This window comes from Larimichthys crocea, chromosome XII (assembly GCF_000972845.2).
Source record: "Larimichthys crocea isolate SSNF chromosome XII, L_crocea_2.0, whole genome shotgun sequence".
NCBI lineage: Eukaryota > Metazoa > Chordata > Actinopteri > Sciaenidae > Larimichthys > Larimichthys crocea.
The window spans coordinates 27,939,535-27,961,307 of record NC_040022.1 but is presented as its reverse complement, the minus strand read 5'-3'; the positions used below and the strand labels follow the sequence as shown (position 1 = coordinate 27,961,307).

General features: G+C 44.0%; 1 protein-coding gene and 2 long non-coding RNA genes across 3 annotated transcripts; all 3 read left to right on the top strand.

Annotated features, from left to right (window-relative positions):
• The first annotated feature begins 2,353 nt into the window (after window positions 1-2,353).
• LOC113747098 (uncharacterized) lies at window positions 2,354-5,425 on the top strand. Its single transcript, XR_003463337.1, has 3 exons — window positions 2,354-2,469; window positions 2,813-2,979; window positions 3,076-5,425. It is a non-coding gene; the product is annotated as an uncharacterized LOC113747098 (long non-coding RNA).
• A 2,084-nt stretch (window positions 5,426-7,509) lies between these two features.
• LOC109141195 (uncharacterized) lies at window positions 7,510-8,796 on the top strand. Its single transcript, XR_002042679.2, has 2 exons — window positions 7,510-7,644; window positions 7,908-8,796. It is a non-coding gene; the product is annotated as an uncharacterized LOC109141195 (long non-coding RNA).
• Window positions 8,797-12,166: 3,370 nt separating this feature from the next.
• Window positions 12,167-20,911, top strand: LOC109141190 (plexin-C1). Its single transcript, XM_027285047.1, has 4 exons — window positions 12,167-13,686; window positions 14,580-14,702; window positions 20,592-20,729; window positions 20,852-20,911. The coding sequence occupies exons 1-4, from the start codon at window positions 12,760-12,762 to the stop codon at window positions 20,909-20,911; spliced, it is 1,248 nt and encodes a 415-aa protein (XP_027140848.1). The 5' UTR covers window positions 12,167-12,759.
• The last annotated feature ends 862 nt before the right edge of the window (window positions 20,912-21,773 follow it).

The window sequence follows — 21,773 nt, the reverse complement described above, 5'->3', positions numbered from 1 at the left end:
CATACCGGCTCCAGGGGCTTCTTGGTTCAATACTGGTGCAGAATGTGATATTGGTTAAGGTGATTAGAGCATTACATGGCAAAAAACTGTCATCAGATAGGGACAAAAACACATACTTTGACACCCTTATATTTGGAACTGGGAACGTGGAAACTTCAGACTCTCACCAGTGTATACTCAATACAGGAGATCTGATCAGAGAGATGATACTGGTATTATTATTTTTGCATAAGGAACTTTGTTAGAATGAACAAATATCATAAACCTTCAACGAGCTAGAATCAATTGGCAATCAGCCACAAGATAATTAAATGTCAGTTTCAGTATCTAACCAAGATAAGCATGCATCAACACGTCCAAATGATAATTCTAGTGCTATTGCATCATATAAAAACTAAAGAAAGATATGGAAACTGAGAATGAAATATATGTGGTCAAATATATCTACATTATTGTAAAAACAATCTAAAAGGTTCGGTTTTGAAGGCCTTATCCTAAATATAAACACTGGAGGGTCTCTAAATGCTGTACACCAACTGGAGTTTTATAAATCTGTCATTTGCTACAAGTTTGGAACTCACATAAACCTGTCCAGCTGTGGAAAGTGCGCACACGAAGCGTTTAGAATCTACTGTCAGTGATTATATGGGGGGCATTTTCCATAAAAGCATTGTAGCTACGATGTAATAGTTATGCTTTAAGTGTAAACTTAATCGTTAGTTTTGCGCCAGGAAAACGGACTCACTCTTGTAGCATGCAGTTCATGTCTAACTGGAACCTCACTCTGGTCACGTTACCAAGGTTAAGACCAGACAACACTGCGTTGTTTCTGCCATAGAAAGACACGACACTGGGAGAGATGGAGGTGATCTCTGGTTTCTGACAATAAGACAACAACACAAAGATATCAATTTTAAATGTATTACGGGCACTACTAGTATACTAGTAGGAGTACGACGAATGTGGATTTAGATAAGCATCAGAGGAAGAAGTGTGAGATGGAGGGTTCAGACTCCACAGTAAAGTTTGTCCCAGATGTCATCATTTTGCAAGCGAGTGTCCTGCAGAGGTTAAAAGAGAGGAAGACATTAAGCATGTTAATGACGTTCACTGTGAAAGGTACTATTGGAAATGATGGAAATGATTCATGTCACGTTTACAAATGAATGTGCTGGCGTTGATCTATAGAGACACAGCATGAGCAACGTAGCATGTAGTCTGGAAAAGCGACATGTTAGTAAATAAATAAAAACATGCAGCAGACATTCGGCGCTCCTTGTTGTGTCCCACGAACAGCGTTTGTGCTCCAGCCCCTTCAACTGCGGATTGTTTACATCCACTCGACGATTAAAAGCACACAGAGTGAAGAAGCCGACCAAGAAACGTCCATAATGGAAAATGTGAGATTTGATTACTTTTTTAAATGTTTTATATCGATTTTACCGGACTGTACCGGATCAATCGATCTATTCGTTTGAAAACAGGCCAAACATGCGCATGAAATAATGACTTTATGACAAATATTAAGATTTAAATGTGCAAACGAAGTATTATCTAATTAGAAATGCGTTAATTTCCGTACATGTCCAGAACATTAATATGAACACTGGATAAAAATCATGTTGAAGTATTATATCGAGTCAAAGGTTTTCAGAGGGGATTTTGTATATCTCTTTTTATCTCTGAATAAACAAATACTGTCAACAGACAAAGAAAAAATTAGGAATTAAATATGAACAAACCCTCGTGTATTGTAAAATGACATATATTTAACACACTGCAGGTGAAGAGGGTCAAAAATATTAACAAATCCATATCACCATCAAACTTCCCCAGTTGATTAGACACATTAAGATAATTATTTTTGGTATTCTTCCTGACATTTTATATTAAATTATGTGAATGAGCTTTTGGTGAATTCAGGAGAAACAAATAAACAAAATATTTACATACATTTATTTTCTCATAACAAATGAGTGGTTTTAGTATCGTCAAATAGTCCAAAATCATAAAATTGACCCATTGACCAGTATGCAGTCTCAGCCAAAACTATACTATCTAATAAATAATTTATGTCACACATTTAAATAAAGAAATGTTGAACGCTGTATGAGGGGAGGCCCAAAGTCTCTGACTTTAAAAGCCTGCACTAGAGGTTAGATGGGCACAGCCTGTCACTTGTTCCCTGGTAGATAAATGTGTCTGTGTTAACGAGGAAAGAACAGAACTCTATGGGTTGAAAGGGCTCAGACATTTATGTTGCTCAAATGTAATTATCCAAGAGAAGTTCATTTTTTGCAGGAAATGTGAAATTGACATTTTTCGGTGTTATTCTGTGTATTGTTTCAGTGTAATGTTGCAATCCAAGACCATAACTACAGCAGAAAAAGACAAATTTCTGTACGTCGGTCAGAGAGGACAAAGAAGCCTGCAGCTCACAGGCAGTGTCCATGCTGCAGGAACAACCAGGTTAGAAATCTGAGTTTTATTTTAATAGATTTATTTTTTAAAGGTTTATGTCCCAGATTGTTCCAAATGTCATTCTCCAGAAGAGAGAATTAGACTGCTTGACAAAATGTAGAAATCATGACAGAATCTATTTTCAACACTGAGTGTTTTGAGACATCATTCAGGCAGATTGCACTGTATATAGCAGTCATTTACATTTACATGAGTGTAATAAGCAGTGCATTTCCATCTAATCTCTGACAAATTTAAAACTTTGCTCTGTAAAATCTTCACTTTTCAATTTCAACTTGTTTAGTAAGTAAATTTACTGAAGCCTGACATCCTCTTTCTTCATTCCCCAAAGCACCAGCACTCTGCTACACCTACCAGGCTGCCCCAGAAGAGGAAGCGGACCTCTGTAGCCCGTCCTTCCCAGCCTTCTCCTGGGCATCCAGAGCTGCTGAGTCAAGCTTCCACTGCTTCTACCAGCTCGTTGGACTTGGTCCCAAGTTGCCAACATGATTTGTTGAGGTATGATTTAGACAAAATCTCTTTTCAACGCAACACGTGACATTTTCCATGAAATAGATCATAATTGTTATATTTCTGTTTCTCTGCTCCTCACAGGTACAAAAATGGACACCCGTGTCCATACACTTTAGAGCTGGGACGTCGGATCAAAACCGAGCTGTGGGAGCGACTGGGTCGTCCTAGCTTCACAGAATCAGTCAGTGAAGATGGACTGGTGACTATCGACCAGCGTTTTGGGGTCGGAGTCCATCCTCCTCATTATGATGTGGACATTTCTGGAGAACCAAAGCCTGGCAAGCCAAAACAGAAGAGAGCCAGGAAGTAAGAACTGAGTGCTTTATTCCATCCTCCACCTACAACCTCCTGCCTCATCCACTGACAAACCTATCATCCACCTTAAGACTCAAAATCACAAAAGACAACCAAAAGACAACATCTCAGACAACACCACCTGTCTCCTTTAGCTTTACCTGCAAGCCTCCACCTACAGACTCTGACCACTACCTGTAACACAAGCCTCTGACTACCAACCTCAGCCAACAAGCTACAAGTCTTCTCCACCTGCAGACTCTGGAAAACAGCTGACTCCCGGCCCTCCACCAACCAGCTTCAACCTACAACCTGCAAGCCTCCTCCACCTTCAAATTCTGAACACCACCCACTGTCTCTCTACAAGCCCCTGCCAATGACCTGCAGTCCACCTCCACTTGTACATTCTGGCAACAAGCTGTAGCCTGACCCTCCACCCACCAGCCAACACAATGCAGGTCTCCTCCACCTGCAGATTCTGACCACCACCTGTAGCACAAGCCTCTAATTGCCAACCTCTGTCAATGACCTGCAGGCCAACTCCACCTGCATATAGTGGCAGAAAACTACACCAGAAACTCCACTATGAGCCTCTAAGAACAACCTGCAGGTCCTCCACCTGCAGATTCTTGCAATCAGCTGACTCCTGCCCTCCACTGACCAGCTACAACCAACAACTTAGAAGCTTCGTCCACCATCAAATTATGAACACCACCTCTACCACAAGGCTCTGCCTGCCAGCTTTTACCAACGACCTGCAGGCCACCTCCACCTGCACATTCTGGCAACCTGGCCCTCCACATACCAGCCTCTGCACCCAGCCATAAGGCTGCCTACACCTGCAGACTGTGGCAGGCAGCTGTACCCACCCACCACCTGCCAGCCTCTTCCACCAGCCTTCTGGCCCCCTCCACCTCCATACTGTGGATAGCAGCTTTAGACTGACCATCCACTTACCAGCCATTGCCAACAGCCCACAGCCCACCTCAAGCTGCAGACTGTGGCAAGCACCTGGAGCCTGACCCTCCACCTGCCAGCGTCTTCCACCAGTCTGCAGCCCGCCTCCACCTGCAAACTGTGGCAAGCAGCTTTAGACTGACCATCCACCTACAAGCCTTTTCCAGCAGCTCACAGCCCGCCTCCACCTGCAGCCCTGGAAGCAGCTGGAGCCTGACCCTCCACCTACCTGTCTCTGCCACCAGCCTGCATGCCGCCTCATCTGCCAGTGATTTCCACCACCTTGCAGCCCGCCTCCACCTGTATACTGTGGATAGCAGCTTTGACTGACCCTCCACATAACTACAACCTCTGCCTCCAGCCTTCAGGCCGTCACAACCTGCAGACTGTGCCAAGCAGCTGTACCATGATTCTCCACCTACCAGCCTCTTCCACCAGCCTTCTGGTCACCTCCACCTGCAGACTGTGGCAAGCAGCTTCAGACTGACCATCCACCTACCAGCCTTTGCAAACAGCTCACAGCCCGCCTCCAGGTGCAGATTGCGGCAAGCAGCTGGAGCCTGACCCTCAACCTGCCAACGTCTTCCACCAGTCTGCAGCCCGCCTCCACCTGCAGACTGTGGCAAGCAGCTGTACCATGATCCTCCACCTACCAGCCTCTTCCATCAGCCTTCTGGTCACCTCCACCTGCAGACTGTGGCAAGCAACTTTAGACTGACTCTCCATCTGCCTGCCTCTGCCAACAGCCTGCAAGCCGGCTCCACCTGCAGACTCTGGCAAGCATCTGTACCCTGACCCTCCACCTTCCTGTTTCTGCCACCAGCCTTCAGGCTACCTCCACCTGCAGATTCTGGCAAGCAGCTGCACCCTCCACTTGGAAGCCTCTGCCACCAGCCTTCATGTCGCCTCAACTTGCACAGTGTGGCAAGAAGCTTAAACTGACCCTCCACCTACCAGCCTCTGCCTCCAGCCTTCAGGCCGCATCCACCTGCGGACTCTGGCAAGCAGCTTCAGACTGCCCATCCACCTACCAGCCTTTGCCAACAGGTCGCAACCTGCCTCCAGCTGCAGACTGTGGCAAGCAGCTGGAGCCTGACCCTCCAACTGCCTGTTTCTGCCACCAGTCTGCAGGCCGCCTCCACCTGCAGACTGTGGCAAGCAACTATGACTGACCCTCCACCTAATTACAAGCCTCTGCCACCAGCCTTCAGGCCGCATCCACCTGCAGACTCTGGCAACCAGCTCGAGCCTAACCCTCCACCTACCTGCCTCTGCTACCAACCTGCAGGCCACCTCCACCTGCAGACTGTGGCAAGCAGCTGTACCTTGACCCTCCACCTACCTGCCTCTGCAAATAGCCTTCTGGCCACCTCCACCTGAATACTGTGGATAGCAGCTTTAGACTGACCATCCACCTACCAGCCATTGCCAACAGCCCGCAGCCCACCTCCAGCTACAGGCTGTGGCATGCAGGCAGTTGGCAAAGGCTGGTAGGGGGATGGTCAGTCCACCTGCAGACTCTGCTGCAGGTGGAGGCAGCCTGCAGGTTGATGGCAGAGGCTGGCTGGTGGAGGATCAGGGTAGAGCTTCTTGTCACAGTCTGCAGGTGCCTTCAGGCCTCCACCACCAGCAGTCTCTGGCAAGCATCTTTGACTGACCCTCCAGCTGCCTGCCTCTTCCGCCAGCCTTCTGGCCACCTCCAGTTGCAGACTGTGTTAAGAAGCTTTAACTGACCCTCCACCTACCAGCCTCTGCCTCCAGCCTTCAGGCTGCAACCACCTGCAGGCTGTAGCAAGCAGCTGTACCCTGATCCTCTAGACTTCAGGCCGCCACCACCTTGAGGGTCAGTCAAAGCAGCTTCCTAGAGTCTACGGGTGGAGGTGGCCTGAAGGCACCTGCTGACTCTGGCAAGCAGCTTTGACTGACCCTCCACCTACCTGCCTTTGCCAACAGCCTGCACGCCGCCTCCACCTGCAAACTCTGGCAAGAAGCTTTGACTGACCCTCCATCTACCAGCCTCCGCGACCAGCCTTCAGCCTTCAGGCTGCCTCCACCTGCAAACACTGGCAAGAAGCTGTAGCCTGACCCTCCACCTACCAGCCTGCAGGCTGCCTCCAGCTGCAGATTGTGGCAAGAAGCTTTGACTGACTCTCCACCTACCAGTCTCTGCCACTAGCTTGCAGGCCGCCTCCACCTGCAGACTGTGGCAAGTAGCTGTACCCAAACCCTACACCTGCCAGTCTGCAGGCCACCTCCAGGTGGAGGATCAGGGTAGCTGTACCCTGACCCTCCACTTGCCAGCCTCTGCGACCAGCCTGCAGGCCGCCTCCACCTGTAGACTCTGGCAAGAATCTTTGACTGACCCTCCACCTACCAGTGTCTGCCACCAGCCTGCAGCCTGCCTCTACCTGCAGACTATGGCAAGCACCTCGAATCTGACCCTGCACCAGCCTGCCTCTGTCTACAGGCCACCTCCACCTGCAGATTCTGGCAAGCAGCTCAAGGCTGACCCTCCACCTACCAGCCTCTTCCACCAGCCTGCAGCCCACCTCCACCTGTAGACTGTGGCAAGCATCTGTACCCTGACCCTCCACCTACCTGTTTCTGCCACCAGCCTGCAGGTCGCTTCCACCTGCAGACTCTGGCAAGCAACTTTGACTGACCCTCCACCTAATTACAAGCCTCTGAGTCCAGCCTTCAGGCCGCATCCACCTGCAGACTCTGGCAACCAGCTCGAGCCTAACCCTCCACCTACCTGCCTCTGCCACCAGCCTGCAGACCGCCTCCAGCTGCAGACTGTGGCAAGCAGATATGGCCTGACCATCCACCTACCAGCCTTTGACAAAAATCTGTAAGCAACACCCAACCTCCACCATGCGGCCTGCAGGCTTGTGAAACAAGCTGGCAGGTGGAGGGTCAGGGTATAGCTGCTTGCCAGAGTCTGCAGGTGGAGGCGGCCTGCAGGCAGTTAGCAAAGGCTGATAGGAAGCTTTGACTGACCCTCCATCTACCAGCCTCTGCCACCAGCCTGCAGGCAGCCTCCACCTGCAAACACTGGCAAGAAGCTGTACCCTGACCCTCCACCTGCCAGCCTGCCGGCGGCCTCCACCTGCAGAGTCTGGAAAGCATCTTTGACCGACCCTCCACCTACCAGCATTTGCCAACAGCCTGCAGGCCGCCTCCACCTGCAGACTCTGGCAAGCATCTTTGACTGACCCTCCACCTACCAGCCTCTTCCACCAGCCTGCAGCCCACCTCCACCTGCAGACTGTGGCAAGAAACTTTGACTGACCCTCCACCTACCAGCCTCTGCCACCAGCCTGCAGGCCACCTCCACCTGCAGACTGTGACATCGAGATATGGACTGACCATCCACCTACCAGCCTTTGACAACAATCTGTAAGCAACACTTTTTATATAGAGCAGGTTTATTAAATAATTTACAGAGACGCAACAATCCCACCAGGTGCAAGCAGTAGCCTGATCATCCACCTCCAAGCCTCAGGCTACAACCTGCAGTCTGCCTCCACCTGCTGGTTGTAGCCTGCAGTGGTAGGTAGTTAGTTGTTACTTGTAAGGAAATGTAATTGACCAAACTCCATCTTCAGTTTGTCTGACATGTCTGTCTCTCTGTTTTGTGTGTTGCTGGGTGTCACCTGTAGTCTCCCTCTCACCTGACTGTCAGCTCACCACCTGCTGCTCATCATCCAGTCATCCCTGTGATATAAAGGACCGGTTTAACCTTCCAGACTGTGCCACATGGTTTGGTGTCCTATGCTTCAGGAAATCCTGCCAGACATCCATCCAGCTCAGTCTTATCTAAACACCTGCTCCTGAAGTTTGCTGCCACCACCAGCCTTGCACTGTTCTGGATCTCCTACCTTTAAGATGTCATCCAGTCATCCTGCTCCTGAGTTGCGCTATTAATTTAGTTGAATAAACTGTATAAATGTATTCTGTTCTGTGGTTGGTGTTTGCAGTTTGGGTCCTTTAGTATTCATTATAATGATCTGTGTATATAGTATCATACTTTAATCAAAGCAAAGTGGAAATTAGCTGCTGAGCCTCCTATTAATGCCTTGTCCCTCATTATCTCTGTGCAGTGTGTGCAATATTCCTCTGCTAGAATACATCCTCATGTTTGCTGTGTGACAATGTGATTAAACACAAAAATAATTCTGTAACATAAATCATCTGAGCACACTGTCAATATCAGTTTAAAACTGGATTTTTAACATAAGAACCCTGAGAAGAAAGAGGAGCAGGTAAAACAGGACCCATGTGGAGGCCTTCATCATGTTAGTTGATGTTGTGCCTAGAGCACAATACAAATGCCACAAAGTAAAGTCATCTAATGCAGAGTTGGAGCTTGGAGGTGAAAGCTGCTTTTAAATGTTTCTGCTTCAAAGCTTCAACACTAATGGTACAGAAAATACACTGAGGTGGAAATCCAAACTAAGAAAAAGAAGCATCATAAATAATGGAGTCATTTGTACTTTGTCTGTGAATTCGCTGACAAGAGATAATAAAACTGCACTAATTTGAACTGATTATTTGCCTGTTTGTGAGTCTGTAGAGACAGTGCAGGTCAATTAGACTCAAAACATAATGGATTGGATTTTTTTCAACACAATAGGAGGCTTAAAAAATCACAGAAGGTGTTCATAGAGCTCAGTCTGTAGACATCCACACAGTCCTGACAAGAGGCCTAATTAGACAACAAGTGGAACGAGCTTTGTGGGTGATCCAGGTTTCACTAAGTATACCACAGGCTCAAAACGGATGGATTCGTAGTTTCATTTTGTTATTTAAAATTTGTATCTTTATGAGGTGATTATATGATTCATTTTTCGGCTCCACAATATTGTGTATCATATAACTGTATCTGGTTTGTTTAACAATGTACAAATGTAGTGGTGTGTTCAATTATTTCTGATGTGGTGTGTTCAATTATTTCTGATGTGGTGTGTTAAATTATTTCTGATGTGAACAATGGCCCCATCTTGAACTATCTTGATGACGTCACGTTTAAAAACTCAAACCCCCTATCTGGGGAGTGTTGTGGTGATTCAAACCACCCCGAATTCTGTAGACCTGATGTAGAGCAGAGAGATATTGAGTTTAAAGAAGACAAAGACAAGTACTCCAGTTTCACCTGTTGCAAGAGGGAGAACACAGCTTTGACAGACTCCGCAGTCTGTTCACCATCACACCCAGCTGAGTTCTGAGCTCTCTCAGGCTCCAGCTAGTTTTATTATTCACACAAACGGTTACATATTTGTTATTATCTTCATACAGGGTAGTCTGCTGGGTGCAGCCGATGCCTGGGTGTGTGTGTGTGCTCTTTTCTCAACCATCGTGTCCTTGGGTACACTCTGCGCCTAGATTCAGATGCTTTGTAACAGTTTCTAGTTGTGCTCACACACAGACCTCAGGCGTAGGGTTGCACTCAGACACAAACTGCAACTTCTGCAAAAACACTCTGCTGGTTATACAACATTCTTAAAAGCAATAGTTCAACATAATCACACAGTTTAATATCTTTAAATGATTATTAGGCACTTCAGATAATATAATCCACACTAGTTACACAACACTCAAAAGCAATATACTCTGTGTGACCTTATACTTACCCAGATACATTTAACACACGTCTATTTTAATTCAAACATTATTATACATTTCCACAGGAGGTAGATGTAGGTGTAGATGAGAATCTGGAGATACTACTCCCTTTTTATTGACTGTTGTACAGGCAGATTAAATCTGGTCTGAAAGTGTGAAAATAACAAGTACAAATCTGTTACTCTACACTCCAACATGGGCAGATGTCCTGTAGACCTACGGATAGTGGACAACACAGAACAACCCATACATTAGATGGAGAACAAATGCTGGAAATATGGCAGCTTCCATTACATTAAAATAGAAAACAAATCTGGAATAGAAATAATTTCCAATGTTACAATGTAGCAGCAAAACCTAAGAAATATTCCAAACTACCAACAGAAACAAACGTGAGCTATGGTTCAAGGTAAGAAATAAAAACTGCGTCACATCTCTCCGTCACAGCTCAAAGAATGACGACAGGTCGGCGCTGAATTAATTAAATATTAATGAATAACGGAACATGTAACTCAACAAGAAACACCTCGACCGACACGACAATAAGTGTGAAACACATACTGTGTCCACAAAGTGGAGTAAGTACAACATGAAGCCACTTTGAATCCACTGAACTCTCCATATTAAGGACATAACAATGTTTCAGTTCAAGCGGAGGCGTTAGCCTGCAGCTAGCTTCCTGAAATTAATTAAAATGTTACAATATATATTCTTACTTTATTGTTATTAAGTTATTTTAGCGTTTTAATGGTTTAGTTGTTATAAGAAAGGTGTAAAGAGAAATACAAATAGCCTAGCCTACATGCTACAAGTTAGCTATATTTTGATTATGATGCTGTATGATGATGGTGGAGCTTTTCTTTAATACTTTGTTATGGGTTGGTGTTTTATGTTGGAATACTCGGCTCTCCTCCTGTCTGTAACTTTACAACCTATCTTTGGGTGGTTTCACACCAGGTTTGAATGTGTCCTGGTTTGTTTCACCTCCTCCTGATCAGTATTCACCTGTGTTTTGTTATTCTGCCTCCATTAATGTATTCAGTCTTTGTGTCCGCTTGTCTCACTGTCACTTTGTCCTATAGACCTTTTTCACAGCAGCCATTTTGACATTAACAGCAGGGTCATCACAGGTGTGACCAATGTTTCTGCATGGAACTGAACCTTCATTAGTGTCACTGAAAACACCTGTGTTGACCCTGCTGTTATTGTTGCTGTGCTCTTGCCTTTGTATCGTGTTCAAGTGAACACTGTTCCTTGTATTTTGGTCCCCTGTGTGTTCTTTTGGATTTTTGCCCTGTGTCTCTGTCCATTGCCTTCCTTTTGTCTTTCTACTTGCTCCCAGTCAGATTAGTTTTGTGTTTGGACTGTCTCACCATCCTGTAAGTCATTTGACTTTTGAATGAAGTCATTGAACTGTATCAGGCCATATGTCACACCTACACATAAAGGAATAACAAACGGCTCACTCTCTAATGTTCAAGAGAAGTTTACAGTTTATCTATCAAAAGCTTTTTGCATTCCAAGGCGGCCATGATGGCTCTCACCTGTTGTACTAATAAACAATAAGTAAACAGAAAGTTTATGGCACGGTCCACTCTTCATTAGGCTTCATGAGGAGTGACGTTATGGCTGTGCTCATGTTTGCTGGACGTCTTTCATTTGGTTTGATTTCATCTGTTCATTGAAGAGCGGTGCTCTGATGGACCAGAAGTGTTCATAGAAGCCATCAGGTCCAGATGATTTATTATTAGGAGATATAAGTGAGTGCAGTGGAAAGTTCATCCTGTGTTCATTGTCAATCAACTAAATGAATATAGGCTGACATAAAAACATGTATTCATCATTTTATTAGTTTGATTTCTGCATTTGTTCTGTATTGTCTTTTTTGTGGACACTCACAATCGTGTATGTTTGATTTTGGACTGGAAAATAAATCAACTTCAACAACGGACTTCTGATCTGGAGTACAATCCAACTGAAATGGTTCATCAGTGGCCTTTTGATCATCATCATTGAAGTTTCGTCCTATCATGACAAAATCAAATGTGGAAAAAGGATGGGTCATCTGTGTTGTACCAGTTGTTGCTGAACTATTTATTGATTCTTATGAAGATAAAACGTCATTCAGGACTAGAAGAAAGAACTTCTCAAAGCTGCCACCAGATGTCAGCCAGACGTCTCTGGATTTCTGCTGTACTTTGAACATGCGCAATAAGGTCCAATGTCCCATATGTTGAAGAACACGGAGAGGCATCATTGACTGATTTCTCTGAGCTCTCTCTGTAACTGTCACTCTACAATGAATGATTTGTAGATGCTGGATGGACATCACTGTTTTGGTTTGATTGGTCATATAACAGGCCAATCAGACCTCGCTGCTGCTGTTGCCAACATTCACTCCGTTAGTTGATGAATGAATCACCCTGCAGCACCCGTGGATTCTGGTTCTTCTTCAGGTCGATGTCATCATTTGAACTGCTGAGATGTTTTTATCAAACCGTTTTCTAGTCTAGGAGCGCACACGTGTCACTTCAATCAGTTCTGTTGTTACACTAAAACTGTACAAACTTAATTTGACATAATATATCATAAAATATAGTTTGAATAAAATTTCCTCTCAAAGAATTAAAGTGTCAGTTTTCGGTTTCATTGGGTGCGCGCGCTCCCTCCCACTTTCAACACTTCTCTTTTCGACAGCAGTTCGCCTCCACTGCGCTTTTACGCACGACTCCAGTGACACTGTGAAGGAGAGCAGAGTGTCATGAAGACCGTCAGTGTGTGAGCGTTTGTGCTGCCCTCGCTGCAACAAGATGATCCTGCTGCCTGGTCTGTTGTTCTTTCTCTGGGGAGAACCGGGTCGGTGCCTTGAGGAGAAAGGATTCACTTTTGATGGACACATCCGCCAATTCGCCGTGGCCAACCACGGTTTACATCGCTACACAGGAGAAACTGTACCAGCTGAGCCACGACCTGATTCTGGTCCGGAGTGTGACCCAGAGAGGAATCTTGACGGGTGGGGCATCACCGTTTGATGAACAGTTTCACCGGGTCTCTGAGACGGATAAGCGGAACGCAACTTTCAGCGTCAACATTTTGTTGCCGTTTGTTGAAAATGGAACTGTGATCAGCTGCGGTTTGACCGACAACGAGTGCGGATACTGCGAGCTGCTGGACCCGAAGAACATTTCAAATGTGCTGTACCGGGAACACATCCTGGTGGAACCCCCGTGGAGCCGCAGCGAGTCCGTCGGCTTCCTGGTGAACGTGGAGAAGACTGTGGGCCAGACCGAGACTTACATTCTGACTGCCATACAGCAAGGCGAATCCACAAAGACCAACTGCTCCCCTGGATCAGATGCGGTGAATCTTCATAATACGAATGACAAACAGACAGAAGGTATCTTTTCCTTATCCGGCGAGTCCACCATCTCTAGGTTAACGAGTAAACCCAACGTGGAGTTTGTGGATGGATTTCAGATTAATTCCATCATTTATCTTTTCTCCAACCTGCCCTCAAAGGACAAACCCAACAAAGTCCGTCTGATTTGGCTTGAAGGGAAAACAGGCAAAAGTTATACTTTAAGGTCTCTGCGGGGCGCGACTCTCAGCATCTCTGATGGAGGTGAAGGCAGCAGACTCGTCGCCTCCTCGGTGATCCCGGGTGGGCCGCCGGTGCTCTGGAGCGGCGTGTTCAGTGTGGATGGAGCACAAGCCAACACCGAGCTGGTGTTGTTTGACATCAGCCCTGATCTCACCGGAGACACCGACAAGGATCCAGATTTCTGCAGTACCTGTACAGACAAGCCAAAACTAACGGTCAGTCCTGATTTTTCATCTTGAAGATTCTAGCAAGTTATACTATTCTAAATGTTACTGTTATTATTAATATTGTTGTTGTTGTTATTTATAGCAATGAAATTCAAGGAATCTTGTCTGACTTTTGTAGTGAAAGAAAAATGACTAGACTAGACTATAATAGCTACTCCAAGCCCGCACTGTAAAAACGAAAATGTTGAGGCAAAATGATGCCAGAGATGTTTGAGTTTTCTCAAGTTTTATACTGTTGGTGACTTTACTCAGGTTTAGAAGTTTAGACAAACACTCTGTCAACTTTGATATTCTTCTTTTTCACCTAATTATGATATTCCTATGAGACCAACATCAATGCTGTGTGTTTACCTTCAACAAACACAGATTTTCTTGTTCAATGAAGAAACAATTCAGGCTTCAGTGAGATAAAACTTTGTTATAATAAATATAATCATATATAATTATATTTAAGGAATGCTCAGTAAATTATTAAGAACACAGTTAGCTGAAACTCAACCACTTCAGCACATTAAAGGAGATAGTTCAGTTTATTTAATTATTTTATTTAAACATTATTTCACAAACAAGGTCCCTAAAAGCCTGTTTGACTAAGAAATTACATTTTGTTGACTTCTTACTAAATGGTTGGTGCTTTTTACTTTACAGCAACAGTAATTCAGCTAGTTACATATCACCACATGTCTCACAACATATGAATTAATCGGACATCATGACTTTGTGAAGTAAAAAATCAACATACATCTAAAAAAGATTTGAGCAGTGATATTTCAGTTTAAGAGTTCTCAATAGTTGCTTCTAACTTGAGAATTCTACACGTCACAACTCAATAAATGGCATTTGGATCTAAATCTGATAATCAATGTGTTTGTATTTCTCAGCCAAAGACGCTGAAGCCGAAGAAGGTGCTCCTCAGGCAGAGCAACATGACTTCTGTGCTGGCAGTGAGGCAGAAGGCCTGGATGGTTTTCTTCATTGGGACGGGAGATGGGCAGCTCATTAAGGTGAGTATAAGAAGTTCAATGATGTGCAAACTATCCATTATTTCATTTATTAACAGTCAACAAAATTAACTTTAAGTCACAGTGATGTGAAAAAGACAATTTTTGAGAAGATTACTGCTTGCGTCATATTATCCAAATATAATTTTTCTTCTTCTTAATAATGTCCAACTCTTCTTTTAATTTAACTCTTAGATGGGCTGAACATTTCTGTCCATTCATTTAGCTTTTTTGTTAAAGATGACAAAAAAGTTGATAATATACCAAAAATTTGATTTAAACATACAAGTAAATAAAAATAAACAAAATCAATAAAGTATAAATGATAATAAATGATTAACATGCATGCCAGTGGTCAATATAAATAAACTGAGAGAAGTTGCTTTTATACTTTAATATAAAAATAAAAATAAAAAATAAAACATATCTTGGGTGTGGGGGGTGTTATGACTGTGGTAATATTTTTGTAGTCTGCTGTGTGTTTGCTCGTGTGCCCTGTGTTTTTTTAATACCAAGGTAGCCAGCTAAGGTAGAGTCGTGCGAGACTCAGAACCTGTGGCCTAAATGCTGTTGGTACTATGGGGGGCGTTTCTTGCCAGCACACTATACTAAAAACGCGTGTACAGCGCCTATGCGATGACATCAAACCTCTAACGTGCGCGTGTAAATTCCATTCACTTTCAATGGACAGACGCGCGTCACGTAGGCGACACGCAGACGCTGCACACGCACGTGACGGGTGAACTACGCACTACCTCAAATACGTAACATGAAGACCACGCGTGACTGTTAAGTACAATTCTACATGAGCGTACAGACACACACTGTGTAGTGTTTGTGGAAATCAGATAGTGAGGGGTCAGTCGTGCCACGTGCTTACGCGGCGGACGCCTGTGCGCACGCTCATCTCAATGTACAAATAATTATGTACTTTATAATGACGACAATTATAACTCATAACTAGAACATTTCATTTCCCCGGCTGCGCCACCGGCCCATGAGCAAATGTGCAAAGAAAATCTGATTAAAAAACAAACAAACTTTAAAACGTAAAAGATCAAGATCTTCCCTCACTGGGGAATCATTATTATACTTATAACTCGTATCATGACCGTTTATTTCACTATAGTGTCTGTCGTTGTGAAGAATAATTAAAAAAAACAAAAAACTACGGGATGATCAATGACCTAGCCGTTGGTAGATTATTCCAAATGGTGGAATGACCTACCAACGGCTACTAGAACAGCAACATCCCTTTCGACCTTTAAAAAACTTGTAAAAACCTTTCTGTTTCGAGAATGCTTCCCTGCCTAACAAAATTAACAAAACTAACAACTATTCTGTGCTCCTTTACACCTTTCTCAGCTTATGTCCTCCTCTGTAAGTCGCTTTGGATAAAAGCGTCTGCTAAATGCAATGTAATGTAATGTAATGTAATGTAATGTAATGTAATGTAATGACCAGGGGAATCCCGAGTGACGTCATGTGCTCCCAAGGAAATCCCTCCGCCCGGCTACCCCCATCCACTCACATACCTTTTTAACATTTCATTAATAAAAACAAGAGTTTGGGTTACAGGAAGTACTTGCCTTCGTCTCCTTGGTCTTTCATTTCACAGACAACACATAACAGACTATCGACATAGACTAACACCGTGTCACAACACGTGGTGAGATAGTAACGAAATTAGACTTTAATGAGAGTGTATTCTTGTTTTTATTCATGTATTTTAATTTTAAAATAACATTTAGTTTTACAATTCCCACTGCCCAAATTATTTTCCGTCTGAGGTTTTCTTCTAATTAGCCTGTGCATGCAGGCTATTTAATATTTCCCAACACAAAAACATGAAAGTGTCTTTGACAGATCAAAATACCATAGCTTAATGTTAAGGCCATTCTGTTTGATCATTTCTCTCTAGAGAAGAAATGTTTTTCTCAGGTTTTGATAGCGGAAGAAATGGGATGAGGTGTAGCTATTTTTACGGAATATATCACATATCTGTTATACTGTAGGAGTTCACACGCTAAAGTCGTTAACGCGTGTGTCACTGACTAAAGCCAACGCTTCAGACGCCTTAACGTGTGCCCGTGTGACTGAAACAGCTGAACTGTCACATCGGTCTCTCTTGGTAATACATGGACTGCTTGAACTGCGAAGAAGCAGCTGTTAAACTCAAATTCGTCATCATAAAGTAAATAATTATTTGTACATTGAGACGAGTGTGCGCACAGGCTTCCTGAGTTGACATGGCATGACACTTATCACCCGTCACCCTTCATTGTTTAGTGTACTCGCAATACGCGTGCCTGTACGCACGCGTATCGAACGCGTATTTTTAAGTGCTTATGCAGGCGTAGGCGACGCGGTTAAGGCGTTTTAGTGTGCTGGCATAAAATGCCCCTCATATTGGTACAACCACCTGATTCACAACGCGTGTCTCACTGGAGTCGGGACTCCACCGTCTCATCAAGACACCGTTGTCTAGAAAATACACACAAGGTTTGTTGTTTTCAGCAAAGACACAGGACAGACACAAAGTTAGAGACGGATCATTTCTCTGAGAATCAATCAACATTTTTCGGGTTACATTTAAACTCAGATCCGTATCAGTAGGAAAAAACTCAGACTCATTTCGCTACTTTTTCACACCCAGTAGCAGGGGACACTGAAAAGGAGGGCTCACCCTCGCCTAATGTAGCCATACACGACTCAGACAGATCCACAGTTTCACCCTATTTACGAGCTTGTGCGCGCGTAACTGCGCACACAGGGAACAATTTTGGCACAGACACAGCAGAGGAGACAGAGGTGGGACAGCCAGCAGACGCAACCGAACTAGGATCCGTAATCACTTCGGGCAGAGGAAACACATTTCCTCCGGCCAGGTCATTTCCCAAAATAAATGAAATGCCACTGATTGGAAACCGTGGGAGTACGGCAAATTTCACATGTCCTGATACTGGCGGTGACTGCAAATGGATCATGTGAAGTGGGGCGTTCAGTTCACTTATTTTAATTCCCCACACTAACAAATCAGAACCGCATGAAGTTTGGTTTGAGAGTGGTAGGACACTAGCCAGCAGGAAGGAATGATAGCCGGCTGTATCTCGGAGAATAGTTACCGGCACTTTATCAGATTCCTCACCAGTTACAGACACAAACCCGTGAGAAATGAACGGCTTGAAACGAGAGTCAACCTCCTCGTGTACATCTGTGTTAGGTAACGGCTCAGGATGTTGTTCATTCGGGGACGCGGTGTTTATGGTGTTTAGTATTTTTATATTGTCCTTTTTTTAAGAGCCGGACAGGCAGCGATCAGATGGCCTGACTCATGACAGTAAAAACACTCACGGCTCTCACCCGGAGGTGGTAATGTGCTTTTACGCATGAGCTTTGGCGATCCGTTTCTGCGCTCAGGCAAAACACGAGGCGTCGGCACAGAAACAACACTTGTGTGGGTCAGAATGAATTCATCAGCCAGCACAGCTGCCTTTGTTACCGACGTTTCGTTTTTGTTCGTTTAAATAAACAAGAATTCGTTCTGGCAAACACTTTTTGAATTCCTCCAATAATACGAATTCTCCCATTTCCGCCATGGTCTTAACGTTACATGCTTGGCACCATTTATCAAACAACACGCTCTTGTCACACACACACTCCACATATGTCTGTTTAGCACTTTTTGTCTATAGGCTTCGGGAACCAGCTCGTCTTCTTCAAGATGTTATAATCACGGCTATCCTCAATAGATAGACTGGCACAGACTTCTTGAGCTTTCCCTATGAGTTTGCACTGGAGGAGAAGTGACCAGAACCCATTTGGCCAACTCAGGGCAGCAGCTATCCGCTCGAAAGCGCTGAAATAAGAGTCAACCTCGGACTCACGAAACGGAGGGACTAGTGCGATGTGCTTACTGATATCAAAAGCAGGATCAGGATAGAAACAGAGCTGTGGCCAAGAGGAGACACCGGGGTTGAGGCTACAGGGGCTTCTCTTTCAAGCTCAAGAGCTTTTATTCGCAGGTAGCCTGCACCTCCAGCTGCTCATTTTTGGTTTCGACCTCCTTTATTTTGAGGGCTAGGCGAAGATCCTCCGTAGTCATGTTTCTCTTGACTGGATCTCTGACCGGCCCAAGCTCCACACCAGCAGTGAGTGTGCCAGCAGTCTCCGCTGCTTTCACCTCAGCCACAGGTGCGTCACTCGCCTTGTCACCCGCAGCAGCCTCAGCAGCTGGGTTTAGAATGACGCCCTGCTCCACCAACTCCACACACAGCAACTGCTTAATTTCTGCCTTCCTGGCACTGTAAGGCACCTGCACATTATAGCAATTGGCCAGAATCAAGAGGTCTGTTTTTCTGCATATTTTTTTTTTATTCATTTTTATTCAGAGATGAACTGACCATGAAATCATCGAGTACAAACTCCATAATTCCCCCACACACCAAAATTTACTGCCAAACAAAACGTGACAAGATGGACGAGCCCCCAATTCATGTTACGCCCCAGTGTAGAGGTGCCTAGAGTATAACTAGAAAGGGCCCTATCTTCCCCGAGTCCCAAGTAGCCACTTACAACAAGTTTTCTAGAAAAGAAAATCATTTGTTTACAAAACTCATCAAACAACTATAACTAAAGGTGTCAACTTCAGGGTGGACCAAGGCCAAAACAACAATCACTCCACCAATCATCTCCTGGGGATGGCACATCCCTATTTACATATGAAATTGACAACAAAAAACACAGGGCACACAAGCAAACACACAACAGATTACAAAAATATGACCACAGTCATAACAATATATAGATATAGTAATTATCCTGTATCAAACGTCACTTAACGCCCCTTATCCTATTTTTGTCTAGAACATTTGTGGGGAAATACATATCCTAGTACCTCATACAATAATTTGTTCACTCTTTCCAAAAATGGCTTTATTTTTGGGCAACTCCATAAAATATGTGTATGGTTTGTGTCTGTATGCCCACATTGCCTCTAGCATGTTTGCTGCCTTAAAAGATGTTAGCCTTTAATGGTAGGTGTGGTAAAGAAAGGGATCCAATTATTTCAATTTGTGGATGCGTGTTGTGTTACACACATATGATACCATTCTGAAATAGTGATGTTCACTGACTTTTTCCACTTCCACAGGTTTTAGCCAGACATTCCATTAAACTATGATAAAGCTTATGAACAATCCTCAATGTTGTTTGATGGTATGCATTGATCACCACTTCTACCACTGGATTCTTCTGCTGTCTCCCTTTTTACTTTTTTTGATGTAATGTTCTCTCAGCTGAAGATATTTAAATAAGTCTTTATTCTTAAGTGCAAATCTGTTCTTCAAATCTTTTTCAGTGACAACAAAATGCATTCATTTCCTTTTTTCATCCATTCTTTAAACGTTGAATCATACAACCCTTGCTTGAACAATCCAAAGCTATGCATTTGAACATTTTTTGCTATTTAAGTTGTCTGGTAAGAGTTGTTGTAGCTGTCGACCTTATCTTTTAGATACTAAACCATAGACATGCTTAAAGAGTGTTTAAACAGGAAATCTCACGGTGTGTTGCCTGGATGATTTTTTGTAATAGTATTAATTCTATTTGTAGAAGTCGCACATACAAGTGTTTGTGGTCAACCAAGGTATCAGTTTGACAGAAGTTTCAGAAGCAGCATAGTCTTCTCATTGGTTGAAATCATTTCAGTGGTTGGAAAAAAGAATAAACTGTTTTACACATTGAAGTTTGTGGTGTGGAGCTAAGCTTGTGATCTTTTAAAATCATACTCTCTGTAGAGTGTTTGTCCCCATGTTTTGACAGTCCCTTCTTTCCAGTTCAGTTTTGCCTTGTACCTTAAAACAGAAGACAAAGCTACATTTTTGTTGTCAGCTTGTCGTGGACAAGAACTATCACACCGTCTGTCCCAGGGTGCTCTACAGGGCCAATGACGACCGTCAAGTATTTCCCAAAATGCACCTGGATCAAGTGGACCGTAAACATGTGTACGTGCCACTTCTACCAAACCAGGTAGGTGTATTGTACATCTATAAGCTCACATGTTAGACTGTGCTGAACACAGGACTACATTTACAATGCCTTATGTAACTCATTCACAAAGTGTTGTGTTAAATGTTTGTGTTCTGTTCTAGATGGAGCGTGTACAGACACGTGGATTCATGTTGTACCACAATATTTCTACAGTAGCCTAGAACAGAAAACCAAAACTACACACTGATCCTTTAAGACACAAAGGAAGGAAGAGGACTTACAGGACAGAAGTTGGTGGTCCACTGATGTCAGCACAGTTGGATATCTTTAGACTGTCATTAATATGTGTGTTCCCAAGTCTAACCTTAACTGTGACATCCAGGCCTGTTCATTGGAAATAATACAGTGAATGTCAGAGTCTCAGTCATCATGTGTTAGCAACACACTTGTTGTGTGATGTAACAAATATATAACACAAGACGCCACAATGTGAAGGTCTTTGATTGTCAGGGTTAAACTCACTGTATTGTTTTATGTATCAAACGTCACTTACCTTCAACAGGAAGTGTGCTATTTGTAAGGATGCAGGTGCATTTTGGGAATTGTGGAGGAGGGCTTTGCCTGCTACAAAACTCACTGGAACTGGAACTTGGAGAGAATTGACAGGTGAATTTAGACAGCGCCTGCTGGCCCAGAGTCAAGTGTGTCTGGATGTGAAGTGTGATCTGAGAGAGGAAGGTGTGTAAGTGTTAAAAAGAGAAATAACAGACAGTCACAACTGATTATAGTTAAGACTTGTATGTAATCTGTACCTGATCAGTGCTGTCCTTTACAACTTGTAGGAAACCATTTGTGCTGAGAATCATCAGGAATAGATACCCAGTCTGAATCTGGGCAGTCATCTTCAAATGTGCAACTAGGAAGAGAAAATGACGTTTAAACCAAGTTTAGAACTGTTTGAAAGTGTCAACTGCATGTGTTGTTCCCCTGACCTTCTTTTAGAGCTGCACCAGACACAGTATGGATCCTGTGCAGAACAACAGTCCTGCACATTTGTGTATGTGCTGCACTTTGACACAGGTA